Source organism: Watersipora subatra, chromosome 3 (genome assembly GCF_963576615.1).
Source record: "Watersipora subatra chromosome 3, tzWatSuba1.1, whole genome shotgun sequence".
Taxonomy (NCBI): domain Eukaryota; kingdom Metazoa; phylum Bryozoa; class Gymnolaemata; order Cheilostomatida; family Watersiporidae; genus Watersipora; species Watersipora subatra.
Genome location: NC_088710.1, coordinates 6,147,774 through 6,168,562, shown reverse-complemented (window position 1 = coordinate 6,168,562; position 20,789 = coordinate 6,147,774). Strand labels below are relative to the sequence as shown.

At 38.3% G+C, this 20,789-nt stretch overlaps 1 protein-coding gene across 2 annotated transcripts in view; it reads right to left on the bottom strand.

The window, feature by feature from the left end:
* Nucleotides 1-5,457: 5,457 nt before the first annotated feature.
* Nucleotides 5,458-20,789, bottom strand: part of LOC137390186 (anillin-like) — a 37,596-nt gene continuing 22,264 nt past the window's right edge. The window contains exons 12-27 of one of the 2 annotated variants that reach the window (XM_068076470.1): nucleotides 19,602-19,793; nucleotides 19,026-19,179; nucleotides 18,332-18,391; nucleotides 18,053-18,176; nucleotides 17,027-17,175; nucleotides 16,640-16,910; nucleotides 15,426-15,570; nucleotides 15,210-15,317; nucleotides 14,744-14,927; nucleotides 13,693-13,865; nucleotides 13,468-13,540; nucleotides 13,328-13,339; nucleotides 12,885-13,090; nucleotides 12,344-12,451; nucleotides 7,041-7,210; nucleotides 5,458-6,153 (exon numbers count right to left, since the gene is read on the bottom strand). In XM_068076470.1, coding sequence (XP_067932571.1) covers nucleotides 6,021-6,153; nucleotides 7,041-7,210; nucleotides 12,344-12,451; nucleotides 12,885-13,090; nucleotides 13,328-13,339; nucleotides 13,468-13,540; nucleotides 13,693-13,865; nucleotides 14,744-14,927; nucleotides 15,210-15,317; nucleotides 15,426-15,570; nucleotides 16,640-16,910; nucleotides 17,027-17,175; nucleotides 18,053-18,176; nucleotides 18,332-18,391; nucleotides 19,026-19,179; nucleotides 19,602-19,793 — 2,262 coding nt within the window. In that variant the 3' untranslated portion in view covers nucleotides 5,458-6,020. The remainder of the gene's footprint in view (nucleotides 6,154-7,040; nucleotides 7,211-12,343; nucleotides 12,452-12,884; nucleotides 13,091-13,327; nucleotides 13,340-13,467; nucleotides 13,541-13,692; nucleotides 13,866-14,743; nucleotides 14,928-15,209; nucleotides 15,318-15,425; nucleotides 15,571-16,639; nucleotides 16,911-17,026; nucleotides 17,176-18,052; nucleotides 18,177-18,331; nucleotides 18,392-19,025; nucleotides 19,180-19,601; nucleotides 19,794-20,789) is intronic. The other variant, XM_068076471.1, reaches the window with a different exon arrangement.

The window sequence follows — 20,789 nt, the reverse complement described above, 5'->3', positions numbered from 1 at the left end:
CTGCCAGGATGGAATGGCTTGAAGCCTTGTTGGCGGTGGCTTAATACCCATCTCCTCCAAGATGACGGTTGCCGTACTGTAGATTAAGGCATTAGTATCACTGATTGATCCAGTTGAGATCGACTCCAGTGCCAAGTTAATGTCTTCTAACAGCTTCTTAGGTATGGCCTTGCTAACTCTTCGTAGTGGTACCCTGCTTCCATAATCATTAGCAGCTGACATCTTGTTGATGATAATTTCCACAAGCTCTCTCACCCTTGGGTCAAGGTCCAAGTGCATGTCTTCTTCAACCCGTGAGTCAACACATGATCGTGTATGTACAACACACACTGTGTGCATATCAACACACAGTGTGTGTTGATATGGACTCCTCATTGGTTGAGGTTACTTGGGTGAACTGTTCCTTAATTTCATCTACCTCATGTTCCGATATGAGGTGCCGCTTGATTATGTTACTTCTCTGAGCTACAAGTTGCTTAGCGGTTAGTGGTAATTCAGGGCGCATTTTTATCCACAGTTGAAGCATCCTTCCCATGTAGCCCCACTTTTGAGGTTCACTCATAAAGTAGCACTGCATGAGGTCTGTATTATCAGTCTGAGTCCATTTCATCCATTTTGAACCAGTAGCCCATTTTTCACTGCCTTGTCCTGGTTCAGCTACAGGCAGCGCGGACCTTGTTTGACCGGGCGACGTCCGAGCCGGCATGGCTTTGGTTATTGCACTCATCATAGAGGTTGTAGACATTATACAAGCAAGGGTCTTGTATAACGTCCACCAAAAAAGTGCAGTTGTTGGGGTTTGAACCGAGGACCTAATGATCACGGTCCCGATACCTTACCAACTGCACTATCTGTCCTGTATATATATATATATATATATATATATATATATATAAATATATATATATATATAAATATATATATATATATACATATATGTATATATATATATATGGTATATATATATACCATTTATATATATTAGATTACATATATATATCAGTATCGCGGAAGTTTGATCTCGGAATCTCCCATTCAATAGGCAAATATCTTACCAATTAAGCAACACAAGATTGTTGAACTCATTGGGCAATATATTTCGCTATGTGGATAGAAATACTCATTTGCGCAAGTCAATAAAGCTTGCTCTCACAGCTTTTATTAGTGAGTTTACTAACTAGCTTACTCAAATTAGCGATCGGCAATGTGGCAGGCTAATGGCAAGTGGAAAGCAGCTACATTATCTGTCACTGTTGATAGGCTGATTTTTAATACTCGTGCAATACCGGGCATTCCGCTAGTATGTCTATACGTATTTATGTAAATGTGTATATTCAGGTAAAACAGTAAAATGCAAGGTAAGACTTACATTAGTTGTAGCTGATGTATTTTAACTTAATTTTTCAAGCAATGAAAGCCAAAATGTGGAGCATGCCTGAGCACATGCATTAGTAAACGAAAACAAATTGAGCACATAGAAATAAACTGAAATGAACTCATGGATTAAAATCAAATTGAAATAAAAACGATTTATGATACATATATATCATAAACGTATTAAGTATTAATTCCTTTTCAGGCGTAACATGAGGTCAGATATATTAAATAAAACAAAGAAAAGTAATTCGGTTCAGACTCATCCTGCATCAAGTGCTGCACACTTGCATCTAACATTGATTCTTCCAGTTTACTATTGGCGATGGTCAATATTAGCTAGATAACTACAGTACGTACATAAATATATAATTAACAGATAAACATATGTAAGATAATATAAATACATGTATGTAGATTAATTACTTTATAAAAGTCAAAAGCATAGTAAAAAAACAGGAGCAGTCATGACTGAAGTCATAAAAATACAACAAATCCCACAAGGTAAAAACGAAATGGAAGTCCTAATAAATCCCAAGCTTTTTAATGAGAGAACAACTCCATAGCATGAACTTGTACAAGATAGGATGAGTTGCCAAGCACCCAATTTTGGCTTTTTTTCTGTGTACACCATTTGGTGGATATTCTTCATTACCAGTGGCTGAGTGCAGAGTTATCATGTCAAGGTCAGCACATCTTACAGAACTATGCATAGGGATTAATATAGTGCTTATGGTACTTTTTTTACCACAAAATTTTCTATGAAATACTTCTGGGTTGTTACTAACAATAGTATTGGATACCTCACAAACAGCAGATCTATTTCACTATTAAGTAATTCGGGAGGAAAAAAGAAAAAATCTTCAGCTAGGTCAAAAGCAAAATTGAATGCAATTTATCTTTTTTCCAATTTGAAAAAATTAACAATATTTCTACCTGGCTTTGCCAATGTTGATGCGAAGTGAAATGATTATGGCTTGATTTAGTCAAGCATTTAGCAAAGCTGTGGGAGTATCCATATGCCCAATTATGCTTGATCAGCTGACGAATAGCATCTGTTATGTAAAAAGAGCGATAGGGTAGCCAAATGTCCCTACTAGATAAACTAATGGTGCTTTTGCACTATCTATAAAATATGGCTGTCTTAGCTAGAGCTAGTCATTACCAGGTAATCAAGTGAACATGAGAGGTTTACAAGGAGTTCTGCTGGCAGTTTTCCTCAATGTTACCAGCCTTGTGGCTGGCTCCATTCTTCGTGAAGGACTCGGTGTAAAGCAAGTAAACATCTACAAAGCTCAAACTCGATACATATATGACTTGCTAGTTAAGGAGTGTTATTCCGACCTTCAGCAAAAACGAGGAGTCCGATTGGATGATTCAACTCGGGTTGAAATTCAAAAAGGCCTTTACGAGGAGTTGTTGCAAGAACTAGTTGATTGCAGAAAAAGCAAGGCAAAACTTCTATCGAAAGGGCATTCTTCAAACGAATACACAACAAAGGCTCTCCTCACCAAAGTGAACCCTCCCAAGGCTAATCCTATTAAGGTGAACCCTACCAAGGTCAACCCTACTGCAGTTAACCCTACCAAAACGAAGCCTACCAAAGCTTCTTCCGGTGCAGTGCATCCTACTCTGACTGGGTCTGTTCCAAAGGTGACTCAGCCTCTTCCAGAGTCCAGTTCAACTACTACTGGCCAACCTACTGTAACAGAAATCCAGCTCACACCATGTCAGCGAGCAGTCAATTACACAGAATCGTGGAGAAAAGATGACCAAGGATCTGACATCATGCCAGGAGGAGCGTATAATTGTGACCTTCACTCAAATGACACGGAATGGTTCAGATTTTCAGGAGCTGCCGGAAGACGAATGCTGAACACATGCCCCAAGTATCGGAGCTGTGGTACGGTAGTACCCTATTGGACAGACGAGAGAATGCCTAAATGGCTGCAGGTAGAGAAGACGATGACTGTGTACGGCGCCTGGCATGACAACTGCAAGCAAGCTGAAATTCAGGTGAAAGTGATGAGATGTTCAGAGGATGCTGACGATTTTATTTACAAAGCAACAGCGGACAGCCTCTTTCACAGTAATTGTTTCCGCGGTTTTTGTGGAATGGCCTAAAATGGAATGAGCTAATTTTAATAAAGTGTTAATCTAAAACTTGCTCCTAAAGTCTGAGTGTTTCATCAATAGTTTAGTTCAAGCCAAGACTAATAATTCACTGAAAGATAACATCTTGGCATCTGTTTGGCCCCCTCAGCATGGCTAACCTTCAAGGCTGATTGACTGTATGTCCTGATGACTTCCTACTCGGCACACTCTCTGCAGTCTCTATTCCAGCAGCATTGTTATCCTTACGTAAGATAGCATAGTTCACCATTTATTCATTGTTGCTTACCTTGTTGCCATGAATGGGTCTCTTTAGTAAAAATGGTACAAAGACAAGTGAACAGAAACTTGAGTGCGGCTACTTTGGCTTCTAATCAGTGTTTGCAAGCATGAATTATTGTTCAGCCTGTGCTCATATGTAACACATTCCCTGCTTTAGTCAGCTAGTTCACTAACTTGGATAACTGGTCTTTTTCTTTTCTCACCTAAGTGTGCATGCAGACAGGTGGTTTTTAGATAAACCACTATGGGGATCCCTCAAGCCGCTTTCTCAATCGTGTCAGGCTACTCTTGCAGTTTCGTCTATTCACATCTATTCTCCATCAACTGTAACAGTAAATTTTTTCATATTGTTTTGAAACAAATTAGAGCATTGCACAGCCCCTGTAGGTATATAAGTTGTCAAGTAGCTTATACTAGAGTCTAAAAAGGGCCAAGAGATGGCTAAGCACCATTTATGTTGTTTCTTGCACCTCGGTGTAGAAAAACAGCAAAACTGCATTTGGTCTATTACAGAAGGTTTATAAACCATTCTTGTTGGTTTTTTCGGCAAGACGGGTGGTTGAGAAAATTACTCCCTCTCTAGGTAATGAGCTATCAGAGTTGCAGGTAGTCAGTGCATCTGTAATTTTAATACAAAAGCTCAATCAAGTGGCTGATTTATCTACTCTTACAGAGATAGGTCTCTCAACTCCCATGAAGCTTGTATAATATAAAAACAAAGCTACTACACAAGATTTGCAAAAGTTTGTAGAGTTGGAGTTATCCCTTTCAGATAAATCTAAACATCTGGCAACATTAACATAGTGCATTTGTAGAATTGACCACCATCAAAAGTACTCAAGAGAAAAGATTTTCTGCTTATCCAGTTGTTTCTTTAGTTTATGACATTGCTAAAATTTTATATAGTACAGCGACTATTGACTCATACTCTTTAATAACTAACCAAATTCAGTATTTGTTATTCTGTCACATTATTTAATATATTCCAGTAAGAAGTAACTCCCCAAACTTTTACTTTTGCATTCAATTTAGGCTTATGGAAGCTAAATTTTTTTTAGAAACATCCATAAGTATATTTATTTATTACAATCAAGCCACTATGACAATGCCTCTTTCTATCAGCTAGAAAGCCAGATAGTTTATGAAGACGAAATTCTAGTGCAAATGGTTGGTCTCTACGTATTATCACACCAACAAATAGAAGAGTGAAGGAAAAAGATAAGACGAAGAAACACATGTACTTTACAAAACAGATGCGTAAGCTCAGAGAATTTCCCATTTTATCTCATAAATGTAAATATGCTTAGCTCAATTATCTCATATAGTTATGAACTCTCTGCTTAAGTGGGACCAACTATGAACAGACAAATCCTAATGCTTCCTCTTTCTCGTTTCTGCAACCTGGTTGGTCAATGATTTATTTGTATTTAATATTACAGTACTACACACAAGCCACTGCAGTGCTTTACTGTCAACAGTGAAGCACCTGCAGTGGCTGGTGCTTTTCTCAATTATCAAAATGGAGCATCTTAGTTAAATACAATGGGAAACCTTTTCCAGTTTTACCACGCATGCAAGATATTATAGCTATTAGATATTTTTGCATGTCATGTAAACTAATGTACGCTTAAAGGTTATGTTTTAAAGGAATATTTACTATTTCAACTCATGCATTTTAAGCTTGACAAGGCTAAGAAAAGAGTTTATTGTATAAGAATATAGGAACTTCAAAATCAGCAGCGCGACAGTTCAGTCAAACGCTCCACAGAATATGCAATAATATAAAAATAAAATGAGTGTCATACAGTTAGGCTGCAGATGGGTACAAGTGCAACTAACAGCAAACAAAGCGTATAAATATCTAAAGTGCTATCATTAAAACAAGACGAATTATCAATAAAACGATGTCGAGAGGTCAAATAGGCCAATTCAAAAATATGACTGAACACACAGAAGCATTGCATGCCCAACGAATGTAGACTCTGTTGTCTTCTATGAGTCACCTGCGGGTGTCTGATCTAAGCCAGATAATCCTCAAGCTACAGATAAACAAGTACTAAATAGTCAATACAGTCTCCGCGAGTAGAATTACTAAGATAACAAGTTGGTGTAATATTTCTAGACTACAGAAGTATTAGCGCGATTAGGAAGGGGGTATGGTGTAGCACCCGGTACAGGAGAAAAAGTGTTATTTGTGATGTATTAATGGAGCTATCTTCATATTCTAATATTCTCCAAGACATCCCCAGCCATCAGATGACTGTCCTTTTGCTTGCAACAGGTCTGGCAGCGTCTGAGTACCACTGCCTTACGTTAGCCAATGCCTCATTCAGCTTTTCACACCACTCTAGACGATCAATTTTGGTGTCCATACCAAACCAGTACCTGTAATTAGCACCAACACTTCTCCTAAATCACACATGTCAACTTGGCATGAGCGAACAAGATGTCAATGTGAGCTCAACCCATTCGCTGACATCTCACCGACAAGTCAATACAAATCGACACTAAAAGTAAATGCTCAAGACTGGTTTATGTTATTCTAGTAGCGATTGTTGATTTGGAGTTGTCTCACCCTGACAATGTGAATAAGTAATTTTTCTGCAAGGCTTCACAGCTCTGCGCTCTACCAGTATTTACAAAATTTAAGTTATATGTAGTCAATTACGGATTTACTGAAAGCGGGTAAACGAAGCTAATTTTATTATCACCCCTGATAACTCCCTCTTAGAAGCTCAGACTATTATCATACCATCTTAAACAATCATTCAAATGGGATGCGAGTTTCCACGATACACTACAACCTCAGGGGGTTACACAACCCCACCCGAACTATATTTACTCAATCATCCAGATAACATCATAGAATGCTCTTGGCAGAGTAAGACATGCGCAGTTTGCATTTTCTTTGTGTTTCGTTACCCTCCTTTACACATAAATTCCTACACAATCGCCTCCCCAGATTAACTCACACAGAGTAGTCCATACTGTTACCACATACACATTCAACTCTGGAATGCTGCCTAGACACTTAGTTGGTTTTATATTTTATGCACATTTTTGATAATACATGTAGAATAAACTACAACAATAATAGATATTTCTTACAAAAAAAAGGTTTACGGTTGTCACCAGAAGCAAGAGTAAAAACACAGGACGAATTAGAGTCGAATACCGAGATACCACAGTATAAGGACTATCTGTGGCATTCCACGTAGCAGGTACAAACAGGTGCTTTTAGTCTAAACTAGCGGCTAGTCATGACAACTTACTGGTCATACACGAGTCTATCCTTGACCTGTCTCCCATTGGCCACATCAGACTTTGTAGCAGGCCTGGTAATGACCAGCTCGATGGTGTTGGGGCGGGCGCATTTGTCCCGGGACACGAGACCAACAACTGATGTGACACAGTTTTTCAGTGCCAGCTCTCCAATTGGCTCCTGAAATCAGAATACATTATAAATAGATGAATAATCATTCATCTAAACATCCTATGTTTAGAGGAATGATGAGAACTACTACGGCCTCTTATTCACCAAATAAATGCATAAATGGGTCTGAATTGAACATAGTCAAACCTCTGCATACAATATTTTCAACATTTGGTATAAAGTCTGCGTAAATGTCTGTCTCGACATACAAAGTAATTTCGAAAAAATGACATCCAAAATCTCTTGAATCATTACAAGTTTGTCGGTAAATTTAAAACAATGCAGCAATAAAAATTGAATATAATGAAAAAATATATAAAACTGATGTTAATTTAGACTGTATCTGATGTAAGCTAGAGTAAGTACTACCACTTACTCTAATACTAAACTCATGATTTTACACTCAATTTCTCATATAATTCCATATAGAGCATTTGTTCTAACACTATACGTAATTACAGGAGATACGAATCATGGTTTGTCAAGTGCTGGAACAAAACACAATGTATCGCTATATGGATATTTTTTTCAACATATAAAATTTCGGTAAATTAAGAAAATATTTTTGCTTATAATTTAGTAGAGTTGCCCGATTTTAATATCGGAATCGGTGCTGATATGGGTGTTAAGTATCTGAATCGGCCGATATTTTTTTAAAAAATCGTAAACTTCAGATACTTTTTACAGAACAACTATTTAGCAGAAAACCGTATTTTAGCCTGCTATACTAATAAAAAATCATCAAGTGCAAGTTCCTTACTTTTACCTAATGAATTCCGAGCCTGTCACACAATCTATTTCACGTCTATGCCTGATAAACATCCACACAGCTGAGGAATCTTTTGGCTTTAGTCAGGACGTAATCACAAAGTGCAGTATTTCCCAATTACAGCGATATGATTTATTGCAGCCAATCATGAAAAAGAGAACAATGATGAGAAACAAGAATGCGCTGTGATATTTCTATTTACTAGCATTATGAAAGTAATTTAAGCAGTCGATACATAAAGTTATCTATCTCTCTCTTGATGCTGACGATATGATGTGTCATTTGTATCGCATAAAATAACCTCAGTGGCTTATCGGTACTGTATTTTTTTTCCATCATCTGTGGCAAACAAGTCCTTCTTCAGTACGACTGGCTACATCGATAGTGATAGAAAAAAGAAACGTCTCACTGAGAGCACTGAATCACTAACGGTAATCAAAAGAAACATTTATTTGCTGTAAACGTGTACAGGCGCAGCAGTTCGATCAGCAATAGAAGAGACTTCGTTATCACAGAGAAAGCTGTACCACTAACAGTAATTATCATTATTAATAACAAATTACAAGAAACATGGACTGTTTTGTTACTAGATGCACGGTATGTCAGTATGTGAATATATATACATGTATATCTTTTTCCATAAATACAAACAAATAAATACATCAATATTTATATTTTCTTTGCATTATATTTATATTTGCAATATATTCATAATAAAATGAGCAACTATCTATGCAACATAAAAGATCTGAATCGGATTATTTTTTAATAAGAATCGGTATATCGGATTGGTATCTGAATCGGCTGGTGAATTTAGAATCGGGGCATCTCTATAATTTAGTAAGTTGAGGTTTGACTGTATAAATAAATAATAGACTTCAAGACAACTTTGTAAGGAGTCGATGCTATGTGAAGGTTCTGTAGCCGTCAATATGAAGTCAACTGCAAGGAACTAGGCTCTTTACAGAACTTAGGCTTTCATTAACATTCGTCAACTCACCTAGTGAAACCAAACTTTAATCCCTATGGGACCATGAGAATACTGTAAATATGATAGCGCGTGGAAATATATCCCTTAGAGTAAACAACTCCGTTTTCAGAAAACTTCTGATATTAAAAGATAAACGAATATGTATTAAAAGAATACCATCTCATGGAAAGTTATTTATAGATTTTTAAGCTCCAGACCAGCTAGTAATTATGTTTTCTGTAATACGCTTGAATCAGAAAAAGCTGATTTGGCTACGACACGGAACTAAGGCTATTCAACACTAGCAATAGGTCTATACAAATATGTGACAGGTCGTGTCATTTTCAATACAAACGAGGTCAGATCACAAAATTGTTTTTTAGCCCAATGTAATAGAGAATTTTCTCAGCTTTTCAAAACTGTTTTCAGAATTGAAATTGAAGCAACTTAACCTGAGATACAGGTTTTTATCGAAGAAGGTGTTGGTCAATATGGTCAACACCACAAATTGAGAAAATTGTCTTTAAAGTTGATGGATTGAATTTTAAACAGTATTATTTGTTGACGTTTTGCAATGTCATAGCAACCGCACGCTACAGACATTATATTTTCATGAATGTTGAGATCTATAGGGAAGAGAACATGGCGAACGATATGAAATGGGTCCCGATGATGTCACTTCAACTCGAATACATAAAACAGTGAGGTCAAGGTCACATGTGTCATTGAAAAGGAGCACATTGATGCACAGTAAAGGAGTTACTACCAAATTGTGTTGCACATTTGCACATGATTATTTTGAGCATAAAATTGATGCAAATGTGTCAGTGTTAGAATAATAATCCAATGCACTCACAGAACTTTTACTGAAATGAATGCGTTAGCGTCTTTAGGGTAGACGATCCATGCTTCTGAGCCCGGGGAGACAATTTGAGATCAATGTTACTTGTTTAGTAGCTAAATTAGATTCAAATTAAAGCAAGTTAAAATTGATTAAAATATTATCAAAATAACATGAATATAATATAATAATATAATATCAATAAAAAAATAAACTACTAGCACTGCTGCTACTGTCTGAATGACGTTTACGTTTCCGTATCGGGGCGATAGAGCTAGCCTTAGTAGACTTTCTAGTAGTCTTTTTGGATTTTGCGGCGGTTGAGCTGTGATGTATTGAGTTGACGTATTGAGCTGTGATGGCTGTTGAATAGGCGCTGGGCACACAATATCTCTTTTGCTCTCATCACATAACTCTCTGATTTCTTTGAAAAGATATTGCTGACGTTCAACACTCAGACAAGGAGGCGGAATGATTTCAGGCCACCCTGACCTGGCTGACTCTGCAGACATAAGCTGTATATCTTCACTCTCCACGCTATTGGCATGCTTTTTTACTTGGACACTGCCTGCAGCAAAACAACGATTACTGCACACACTGTCTATTAGTATTACACTTACATGTATTGTACATCATTATTGAATTTCTCTATGTTGTACTTTCAAAGCCAAAATTCAGGATGGCAAAGAACACAAAACAAAGTAGGCCTATACCTAATCTTTCCACCGATTAGATAAACTGGTGGTAGCTCTTAATTCGGCTGATCTTTTTGCTTTTTGCATGAAAAAATCCACTTCAGTCCTTTATTGGAACAAGCACAATGCCATGATCATCCATGACAAGCTGGGTGCTGTTTAGGCGAGCCAAGCCAAGCCATTTACTACCTAATTAAATTAAACTCAGATTAAGTAACCAAGAACCTTTAGATAGTTTCTGTATAAATAGCGCATGCAAGATTTGAAAATTCTTACTTCACTAATTGACAAAATGAGAAACATACCTCACCTATATCAGAAAGAGAGGAACTCTGTTAGTTCTGTATTTCCTTTTTAGCAGGCCAAAGCAGTAATCGCAGCTGAATTTCGTGTGACCTGCGACGAGAAAATTCAGTTCAATCTCCTTGTACAGCCCGTTTGCAACGCGCCAAACCAAGTACTGTATTACTGCGTTGTTTTTATTCTGGCCATTAAAAAGGGTTTGATATACATAATTGTACCAATACATTTTCAATACAAACATGAAACTTCAAAACATTGGTTGTTGCTTGCATACCAACAGTTGTCAGCGTGGAACAAAGCTTTCTCTTCATCCAGGCAATAGGTTTCTAGATACTGATGAATATAAGATATGACGATGTTGGCTCCTTTTGTCGAACAAGCAGTCTCATCAATCAGATAATTCACTTGTGCAGGGAAGGTGTCACAGACCACTCCAAATAGCGCACACATCCGAGTGGTTTTGAAATAGAGTGGCCCAGGTTGCTGTGGGTTGGCAGGGTAGTGGACCTAAGAATTAAACAAAACGAAAATTTGTTGTTTTTCTATAGACATGCAAGTACATTGTACATTTACTATTCATATTTTATTTTTTAAATGTATATTTTTGCTTATAAATTTGATCGTTTTTATAATTCTTAATTAGCATTTGCAATTGCGAATTGTTAAAACTCAGCAATTTTTCAACTTAAAACACTACATTCATAGCTTTATACCTTGTAATAGTCGACTAACTAATGTTATAGTTTGGGCTGCGTGTGCGTTATTGACGAAAACATGAAATAAGATTTGCGTTTTGCAACAAACAATGTTTTAAAAAATGTTTTTGACCTACCTGCTGTGCATACTCAAATCCATAGTGAGCAACATGAGGTCCAGTCTAAGGAGTGTTGGTACCAAGCTTCGAACCTTCTGTTAGATACTGTCGTGACGACAGGATCTCTAAACTACGAACGTTATCAGTAAAACTTGGCGGAAAATTTCCATCTAATCCATCATTTTCAAGATCTAAATCGATCTTATTGTTTCGAAAAACACTATTACATGCTTCTCTACCCTGTAAATTTAAATAATCCACATCGACCTCCACAAATTCTTTCTAAAAGTCACCACCAACGATATCGCAGTTAGACATTTTAAAACACGATACATAGACTGGATAACCGGAAATGAATTTTCGCCATTTTTGTCGTCCTTAGCAACCACTTCAAAGTCTGCAAAACAGTCTAATAAAGCATCCTAGCGCATCATACGCCTCAGAAACTGATTCCTGACATATGATTCGCCCTAGAAAAGTCACGACCTCAAATTCCAAAAGTCTAAGCTGCATGGACCAGTTTCACTTTGAGAGCCTATTGCGCGCTATATGAAATGCCGCGTTTGTATTGAAAATGATACGCGCTGTCACATATGGCTACTCATCAGTTGTACAATTCTATAAAGCTAAGAAAAGGCCAGTTTGATGAAGATAGCCAGAACAAACAGCTAGAGACAAAATAATGCCAGCCCGGCAACAACATATCATTTTCAAGAGCCTAGTCATAGCTGTTCCAGACCTAGAGCCTACCTTTGTTTTCTCATCATCAGGGTATTTCCAGTAGTGTATGCAGTTGTTAGCGAGGACACACCATCTCCTATGCCATGCCCCAAATCCTCCCACATCCTCAAACATATTCTACAAACACGGCAGGCTACTGGACACCGACCTTACATAGTTAACAAATTTAAAAATCATTACGGAATGAAGGTTATAGAGTTATCTGTCACCCCTCCTTTAGACTGATATACTATTGTTCATCATTTTAATGAAACGATATGAAATATCTCCATGTTAACTGCTGTATAGACTTCCCGCCAATTTAGGGTACAGGAAATGAACACCTTCTCAAGCACTGACACGCAACAAGGCTAGCAAACTGAGAGACACTCAGACTGGTAAATTTTAATACTACACCAAGTTAATTCTAAAGAGACTGCGAATTTCCGGCAGAATGACTATTGATTCTAGTAATCAAAAAGTAGTAAAATACACAATCCTAACAGTGATACTTATAAATTCAGTGCAACACCCAACATTCGCACTAATATTAGTCTAACAAGCAACGTACGATGAAGCCCTTGAATACGATGTTGGCCTCCATGGTGCATCGCAGAGTCATATGCATGGTGCCGTGAAGTGGTGAAAGGTAGGGAACCCTTGACAACTTAAAAGATGTCTGATGTACAGAGTCCATAGTGAGCACAAGAGACGTGATGTGGGTGAAATTTGTAGTCCGTACACTTGATCCACTTCCTGATTGTGAAGCTTCTCTGCCTGCGGAATAATAACCCTTGTTTTCAAGAGAAAGCCCACACCCTTAAAAGGTTGTATAATACACTCCGACACCGGGATGCATACTACAGGCTAACTACTAGCGGTGTACTATTTAGACCCTCGAAGGACAATATTGAGGGGAAGGTTGCAGATCTGAAGACAAAGAAAACTGATGGATTTATTTAAGCGTTGCATTAGCCCGGACATGCTAAAGTAGCGCTGCAAGCAAAGACTTACCCCTTGATTTACCTAAAAGGACAACGTAATAAAATATGAGCCTTATCTCCCCTTCAATAATTCCTGTCTCAGTTGCAAGCAAGCAGTTGTTCATCGACAATGGGTAGCCACATGCAACAGCGAAACAATTAAATACCTACTTCGTGAGATGGAGGTCGACTTGTACTTCTTGTCTTTCTTAGCTGATTGTTTAGATGTCTCTCTACTGATTTGCTGTAATAGGAGAAAAGTTCTTGAGTATGATATGAGTTGACCTCAAATGAAGATGGATGCCCTCACATATTGCCATACCTAATTACATTATGTATAGGATATGACACAGACTCTTTCAACTACCATGCGACAAGTGCATAACATAGACATACCATGCCATAGACCTCTAGCTCATAGCGGAAGTCATTCATGATGTCATTGAGCTTGATTAGATTAGGAAAAGTGAGGGTTCCTCTCATGAGAGCATCGTGAGTAGACACCATCTGAGTGACAATGACCTGAGGCCCAGCTCTCACCATCAACAAGAAGTAATGCACGGTATCGTCTGTAACGAGCAGATGGTATCGCATACACCAAATAACTGCTCTCGACAGGCAGCCATTTTATTAAAACTAAATAAACACCTTCATGACCAACTGATTAAACTTTTCATGGCAAAGTAGCTGCCAAGACAACATCGATGTAAGTAAATGCATGAAAACTAGGAGTAGCCAACTCCGATGTCTCTGGTATGTCCCTCGTAGCACTAATAGCTACACTGCGAGAGACATACGGCTTCGCACTGAAACTAAATCTGGTACGCTTACTTAACGCTAACAGAATACGGTAGTCAAACTCATGGGTTTGTATGCTTCATAGCAGACCCATTCAAGGAGTGGATCAATTCAAGGAGTGGGTCCATTTAAGGAGTGGAGCCATTAAAGGAGTGGAGACGTTAAAGGAGTGGAGCCATTAGAGGAGTGGATCCATTAAAGGAGTGGAGTCATTAAAGGAGTGAATCCATTCAATGGGTACGGCCATTCAAGGAGTGGAGCCATTAAAGGAGTGGATCCATTCAAGGAGTGGATCCATTCAAGGAGTGGATCCATTCAAGGAGTGGAGCCATTCAAGGAGTGGGTCCATTCAAGGAGTGGATCCATTCAAGGAGTACGGCCATTCAAGGAGTGGAGCCATTCAAGGAGTGAATCCATTCAATGAGTAGGCCCATTCAATGAGTAGGCCCATTCAAGGAGTGGATCCATGCAAGGAGTGGGTCCATGCAGAGAGTACAGCTATTAAAGGAGTGGATCCATTCAAGGGGAGGAGCCATTTAAAGAGTGGATCCATTCAAGGAATGAGTCCAAATCAACAGTCAGCAACACAAAATACCAATCGAAGGATTAAATAAGATCTTATCAATATTAGTGATTAATGCTCCTGTACCTTCGGCAGTGCCTATCTTCTTTACGAAGTCATGTTTTAGAGGCAGCTGTATATTACTTATGGTGAGTGAGCCCTTCCCTTTCCTCTGTGGGTAGCCTTGAGGATTAGACTTAATCCTCTCTATCTCACACAGATACGCCTGCCTGCGCTGACACGCTATGAGCAGGAGACGGTTACACTCCACCTGTAGTAGAGTGTCAAGGGTAGCCTGATATGACTGTATCAGCTAACATACAAGCTCAATAATTATGGCAGAGCGTTGTATGAAATCATTGGTAGCCATATAGTTCCCATTGGTCACCACAGACATGTAAAATATGTATGTACTTTCGGCTCAGTCAAACATTTTCATCTATGCCATTTTATTTGAATGAAAAACAGAATTAAAGAACAATGAACCATGTTGATTGATATAAGGGCAGCACCTTGTATGGAAGATGAGGTAAAGATGTATAGATTTGGGTACCTGTTCGGTAGAACCAGCAAAGGAAGAACCTGTCTTGCAACACTGATTGAGAGCGTTGCTCGCTTGACCTATCACATTCTGCTCTTGCTTTACAAGCTCTTGCAGTTCCTACCAAACAGATACGAGATCGAAAAAAGCCCATGACGACTTTTCGATACACAAATGGTAAATAATACAACAAAGAATTTATTTTAAATAGGGTCATCGATCACTGACCTTGACCCGCCGACGCCTATCAGAGTCTGACAAACCAGTGGAACTTGAAGATGTTTCCTCACTCATTGCGCTGTCATCTGTATCGTAGACCGAATTTGTACGAAACGCATCAGCAGGAAGCCTCGCCACACTCTTGGTTTTCTGTCTAAAATGGAGCAGAGCATAGTGCCTATAACTAACCTTAGTAGTAGAGTATAGCCACTATAGCTAACCTTAGTAGTGGAGTATAGCCACTATAGCTAACCTTAGTAGTAGAGTAAAGCCACTATAGCTAACCTTAGCAGTTGTGTATAGCCACTATAACTAACCTTAGCAGTAGAGTATAGCCACTACAGCTAACCTTAGTAGAAGAGTAAAGCCACTATAGCTAACCTTAGCAGTAGACTATAGCCACTATAACTAACCTTAGCAGTAAAGTATAGCCACTATAGCTAACCTTAGTAGTAGAGTATAGCCACTATAACTAACCTTAGCAGTAGAGTATAGCCACTATAGCTAACCTTAGTAGTAAAGTATAGCAACTATAACTAACCTAAGCAGTAGAAAACTGTCAGAAATACTATAAGACAATTAGACATGCTTCACAAGCATCCTAATTCCTTAGACGAATCAAGTTTGCAGATTGCTCATTTCCGTGTTTGTTGGACAGATATTGGTGTAGAGGTAACGACTCAAGAAATTTCAACAGACTCTACCCGGTGATAAACATATACCTAAAGAACCTGAACCGATGCCCGCCCTGCTCGCATTTGGAAGGAGAGACTAGCACCAGTCTGGTCTACAATCTAGCTGAACCATCTTCCTATATACAGTCAAGCTACTACCTAAGTAGTTCTGTTGGTCTGTTTAAAACTCATATGCTGGAGCAAATATTTATATATCACTACACTGTAATTAGTCGATTCTTTCCACAGACCAAAGGTCTATATAAATATATAGTACTTTATTGGCAATAATTTCATTTCACAAATAGAAATGTTTTTCAAATTAGGCCATACAATAGTAAAACAAAAAAAAATCTACAAACAGAAAACAATCTACAATAACACTTTAATAAATACTTCAGATAATGACACGTATTTTAGGTGTCGAAAATGGTATTAGTTTCAATTTTACATAGCGAGTTGCAAAACTCTGATGGTGAGGTGGTAGTCAGTGGAGGTTTGACCATATACACAACCAGAGCAATAAGAACAACAAATAATCATCCCAACCTGTACTGGTCGATGCTGAACACGGCTCCTGGGCTGGCCTTGCTAGACGAGCGAGTCTGTCGTCGTGGAGACTCATCGATGCGTTTCGGGGGTTCCATCACAGGTTGGTGCCTAACAGGCTCAGGACTTATCTCATCATCGCTCATAGCTTCATCGAGGAAGTCAACGACATCTCGGCTGCATTCAGAATACTGCCCGCTGGCGACGAAATGGTAGCTGTAGGAGGAGACGGATGAGCCAATAGAGCTGCCACTTACCTGCCTCATGCCATCTACAAAATGAGAAAACAGAATGGCACGATGCATGACAGCATACAACTGTTCCACTTATTCCATTAAACCATCAGATAATATTAACACGAGTGACTGCATGACTATCAACTCTTACCAAAGCTATCAACACTACTCTCATCTCCCAGCCGTGGTATCTTGCTGGGAGAAACCCTATCATGGTCTACTGGAAACAACTTCATGTTGGGAGTCATCTCCTCATCGCTGCTTGAGTCATATCCGAGGGTAGGCAGTTTACAGCTGGATCTAAAATGAACTACAGCTTTTTACGCCAGACATGAGACACATCTTCTGGACGGTAAGCGAGCATCAACCAAGGAAGTTCCAAGACAGCGGCTAGTTTAAAAGGAGCAAGATGTTAAACTATCTCTTATCGCAAAAGATGTTACTGAATATAATAGTTCCCTGTTACATTTATAAGCAAACAAATGCACCAGTGCTCAATGAAGTACATTTGCCGCAAGGATATGAATAATATTGTTTAGGTGTACTATTAAAAACATCAATGGCTGCCACAGCAGGCACCGCAGCATCGTCTAACTACTATTGTCATTAGTGTAAACAAACTTGTCAAATTTGTTTAGACCACGAATGTAAGCGCCCGACTTCTTGTTGCTCATAGCCTGAGTATCTACGCCTATTCAGCATCGCTCAAACCTGGTTCACATGAAAATCACAGCCTAACATAACATATCTATCACCTTATAGTCAGTCACTGATCGCCACATAAATCGTAAAAAGAGCAACACAAAAACTTGCTTGTAAATGATCAACAACCAGTGGGAGCACATGCACACAACAAGAACAGAGGAAACAGAAAGTACTTGCTAACAAAACTAAATCTTTTATGTCACAACATCGCAGAAAGTTCTAGATTCAATAGACCATCGTACAATAACAGGTTCCATTCAAATAGCATTCATTATTGGGTGCTATCTCTACCTACCTTATTAACCAAGTTTTTTAACTAATATTGTTCTCTTCCCTTTTGAAAGGTTTAAAAAAGAATCACTGCAAATTTGAAGGGACAAGCTGTCTCGTTAAATCAAAACTTCAAGCGGTTTCTAACAGCTAATCGATATGATACAGGCACATGACAACTAAAACGACATATAGAACTAACCTTCGCTTAACCTTTTCACTTTGAGGTGAATTAGACCTCTGCCTTTCAACAGTTCTCATGGGGGACTTGAAGGAGACCTGCCTTTTGCTGGCCCTCTTCTCTTCGCCGCTGCTGCCAGCTGTCGCTGAAAGAATTAATACACTTCGCTATAGATTATAATTCCATTATCAGTTATGATGATGAAGGTGAAGCAAGAGTTGTCAAGGTAAACCTAAGAATAATCTACTTGATGGCCATGTAAGGGCATTCTGAGCGGAGTAGGTAAGAACAATGACTCACCATTATTGGATGAGCTGACAACAGGTACCTCTGAATCACTTGCAGTGAAGTACTGATCTTCTACAATGCGCGCACAAAAATGGGAAAACAAGAAGTAGATATTCTTAACTCTTTTGTTGTTATTTCATAATCTGCTCTGATAAGTGTCTCACTGGTAATTTATTCCTAATTTATCTCAGCCTCGGCTACAATTCTTCCATCACCACAACAATTGAAACAATAGATTCCAACTAACATTACTACTAATACGAGAAGCATCTGACTGCTTGTCTCTTATAATTCATATTAAAACTGCTAAAATCAAGTCTGCATCAAAAAAAGGAAGTCTTCGTGAAATTGCGTATTTCCTCTGGACAATACAACCCCCAAGTTCTCTAAATACTTGAACCTTTTCAAAAAGATTTCCTATGGATATTTCTGTGATTATGACAGCTCATTCTCGACACATAGTCAACTAACTGTTTCAACAATTTTAGTTGTATTTTTTGCCGTTACGTTTTGCTACAATTTACAAAAATAAAAAAAATTAAAATATTTTCGTATAGTAGAATGATCATGACGCAGCTACTGGTGATATAGATTCATGGCTGATCATACAATAAATTTAAAAACACCAGATTATCGATTGAGATCATCTCAGACTTCAATGAAATTTGTAACACTTGTATACACTCTGCAAATAGTTACCACCTACCAAGACTTTCAACGGAGGAAGCCAAAGGCTTCGCTACAGATATGTTTTCTTTGGCGGCAGGCATAGGCGACACCCCTGTCTCACTCTGCAGCAAACCGTTGTGATTGAATCTGTTCTGCAAGTTGCTCAGTTCGGCCTGTCGTGCCCTCCTGTCCTAAAAGGCAAACATTAAATATAAATCTCAAGGATATTTACTGAAGTCAGTCGAGCTCCCTACACGCATGTACATTAGTGCGGCGCAGGCAGGTAACAACGCATTTTATAGACTTTAAAGTGAACGCTCAACAAGTTAATGAGTAACAAAAATATTTGAAAATGAAAACAAACTGTTGAACCTCCGGTTTCTACAAAAAGGAAACTAACTTTTGAATCAAGGAAATATGTGTCAGTTAATCAGTTGCATTAGAGACAACGAGATTGCAAAACAAATGAAAAGCTCCGTCTGCTTAATAAAATAATATTTAATTATAAACCTCTTTACGGGAGCTTAGTCAGATGACCAAAGACAATGATAGGTCAAGTAATACAACCTGCGGACACTTCCGCTAGTTTGTCCAGCCATCGCCTACAACTCACTTTTTCAGCAGGATCATGAGCTTTCTCCTGGCCCTGCCTTAACTGGTCCTCAGCCTGTTGCTTCTGACAGGGTGTATCAGGCAACCTTGTAGCTGATCGAGTCCGGTACATGACTCTGTTGTGCTCAGTCGTCACCTTCTGTTGCTCAGCTATTTTCGCCTCCCATGCACACTTGCGAGCCGACATCGGTGCCTGCAATTCGAAAACAAATGAAACTATTTCAAATTGGAACAGAATTTAGCAAACCTCAATCAACCGCAACAAGCCAGCTCATGACAATTACGATACAAATTAGCTTTTTGGCTTTTAGATGACATAAATTCATCATGACGGCAAAATGCTAACTGAAGTAGCTTTAGTTTTTTACGATGATAAAAATAACAATCTAAAATAGTAACGACAATATCAAGCCAACTGCTTCCAAGTTTTCCCACAGATGTTGTTTTTTTTATACAGTATTGTTTTACTGGTCATGCCTGAAACTAGACACACTTTAGGAGTTTCAGAGAGAGAATTAACAGAACCAGACGTATCAATAATAACAAATCAAATGAATACATGGGAAACAATCTCTTAAAAGCCAGCCAGAAATTGTAATATAATATAACTACTTATTTAGTTCATTCAGAATATTTTCACACGTTCAGACTTTCAAAAAAAGTTTTGCAAATAAAAAAACAAACTAGCGGATTATTTTTAAATATGTTCATGTGAATCTCCACATTTACAACCTTGCAAAGCAAATCAGTTCATTGACAATTTCCCCTCCATAAATTCCTGTTTTGCAGTTCATAAAGAATTGATTTAATGTAAACACTCTACTCCATCATTAACTTAGCGGTAGTGAAAATAATTATAGACAACTGTGGAGTCTATGATTCTTTATAGACCACGACTTGTTCCTGCATTTTAGTACTGACAAGAGAGCATAACTTCACATATGAAGCTGTTGTCAGGAATGCACAATCAGCAACACAACATTTGCAATGTGCTCAGGGAATTCAAATACTGCACAGTACGTGCCCCACCTTGGTTTCAAGCCAACAACTCAAATCCATAACTAGATGGTACCCTGGTAAATGACTAAAGCGGAAAGGAATTTGACATTTTTGTTATGCAGGAAGGACTGCTAGCTTGCTGCCAGAGAATAATAAGCCAATGTAATATGAGAGAAGACACAAATGATGT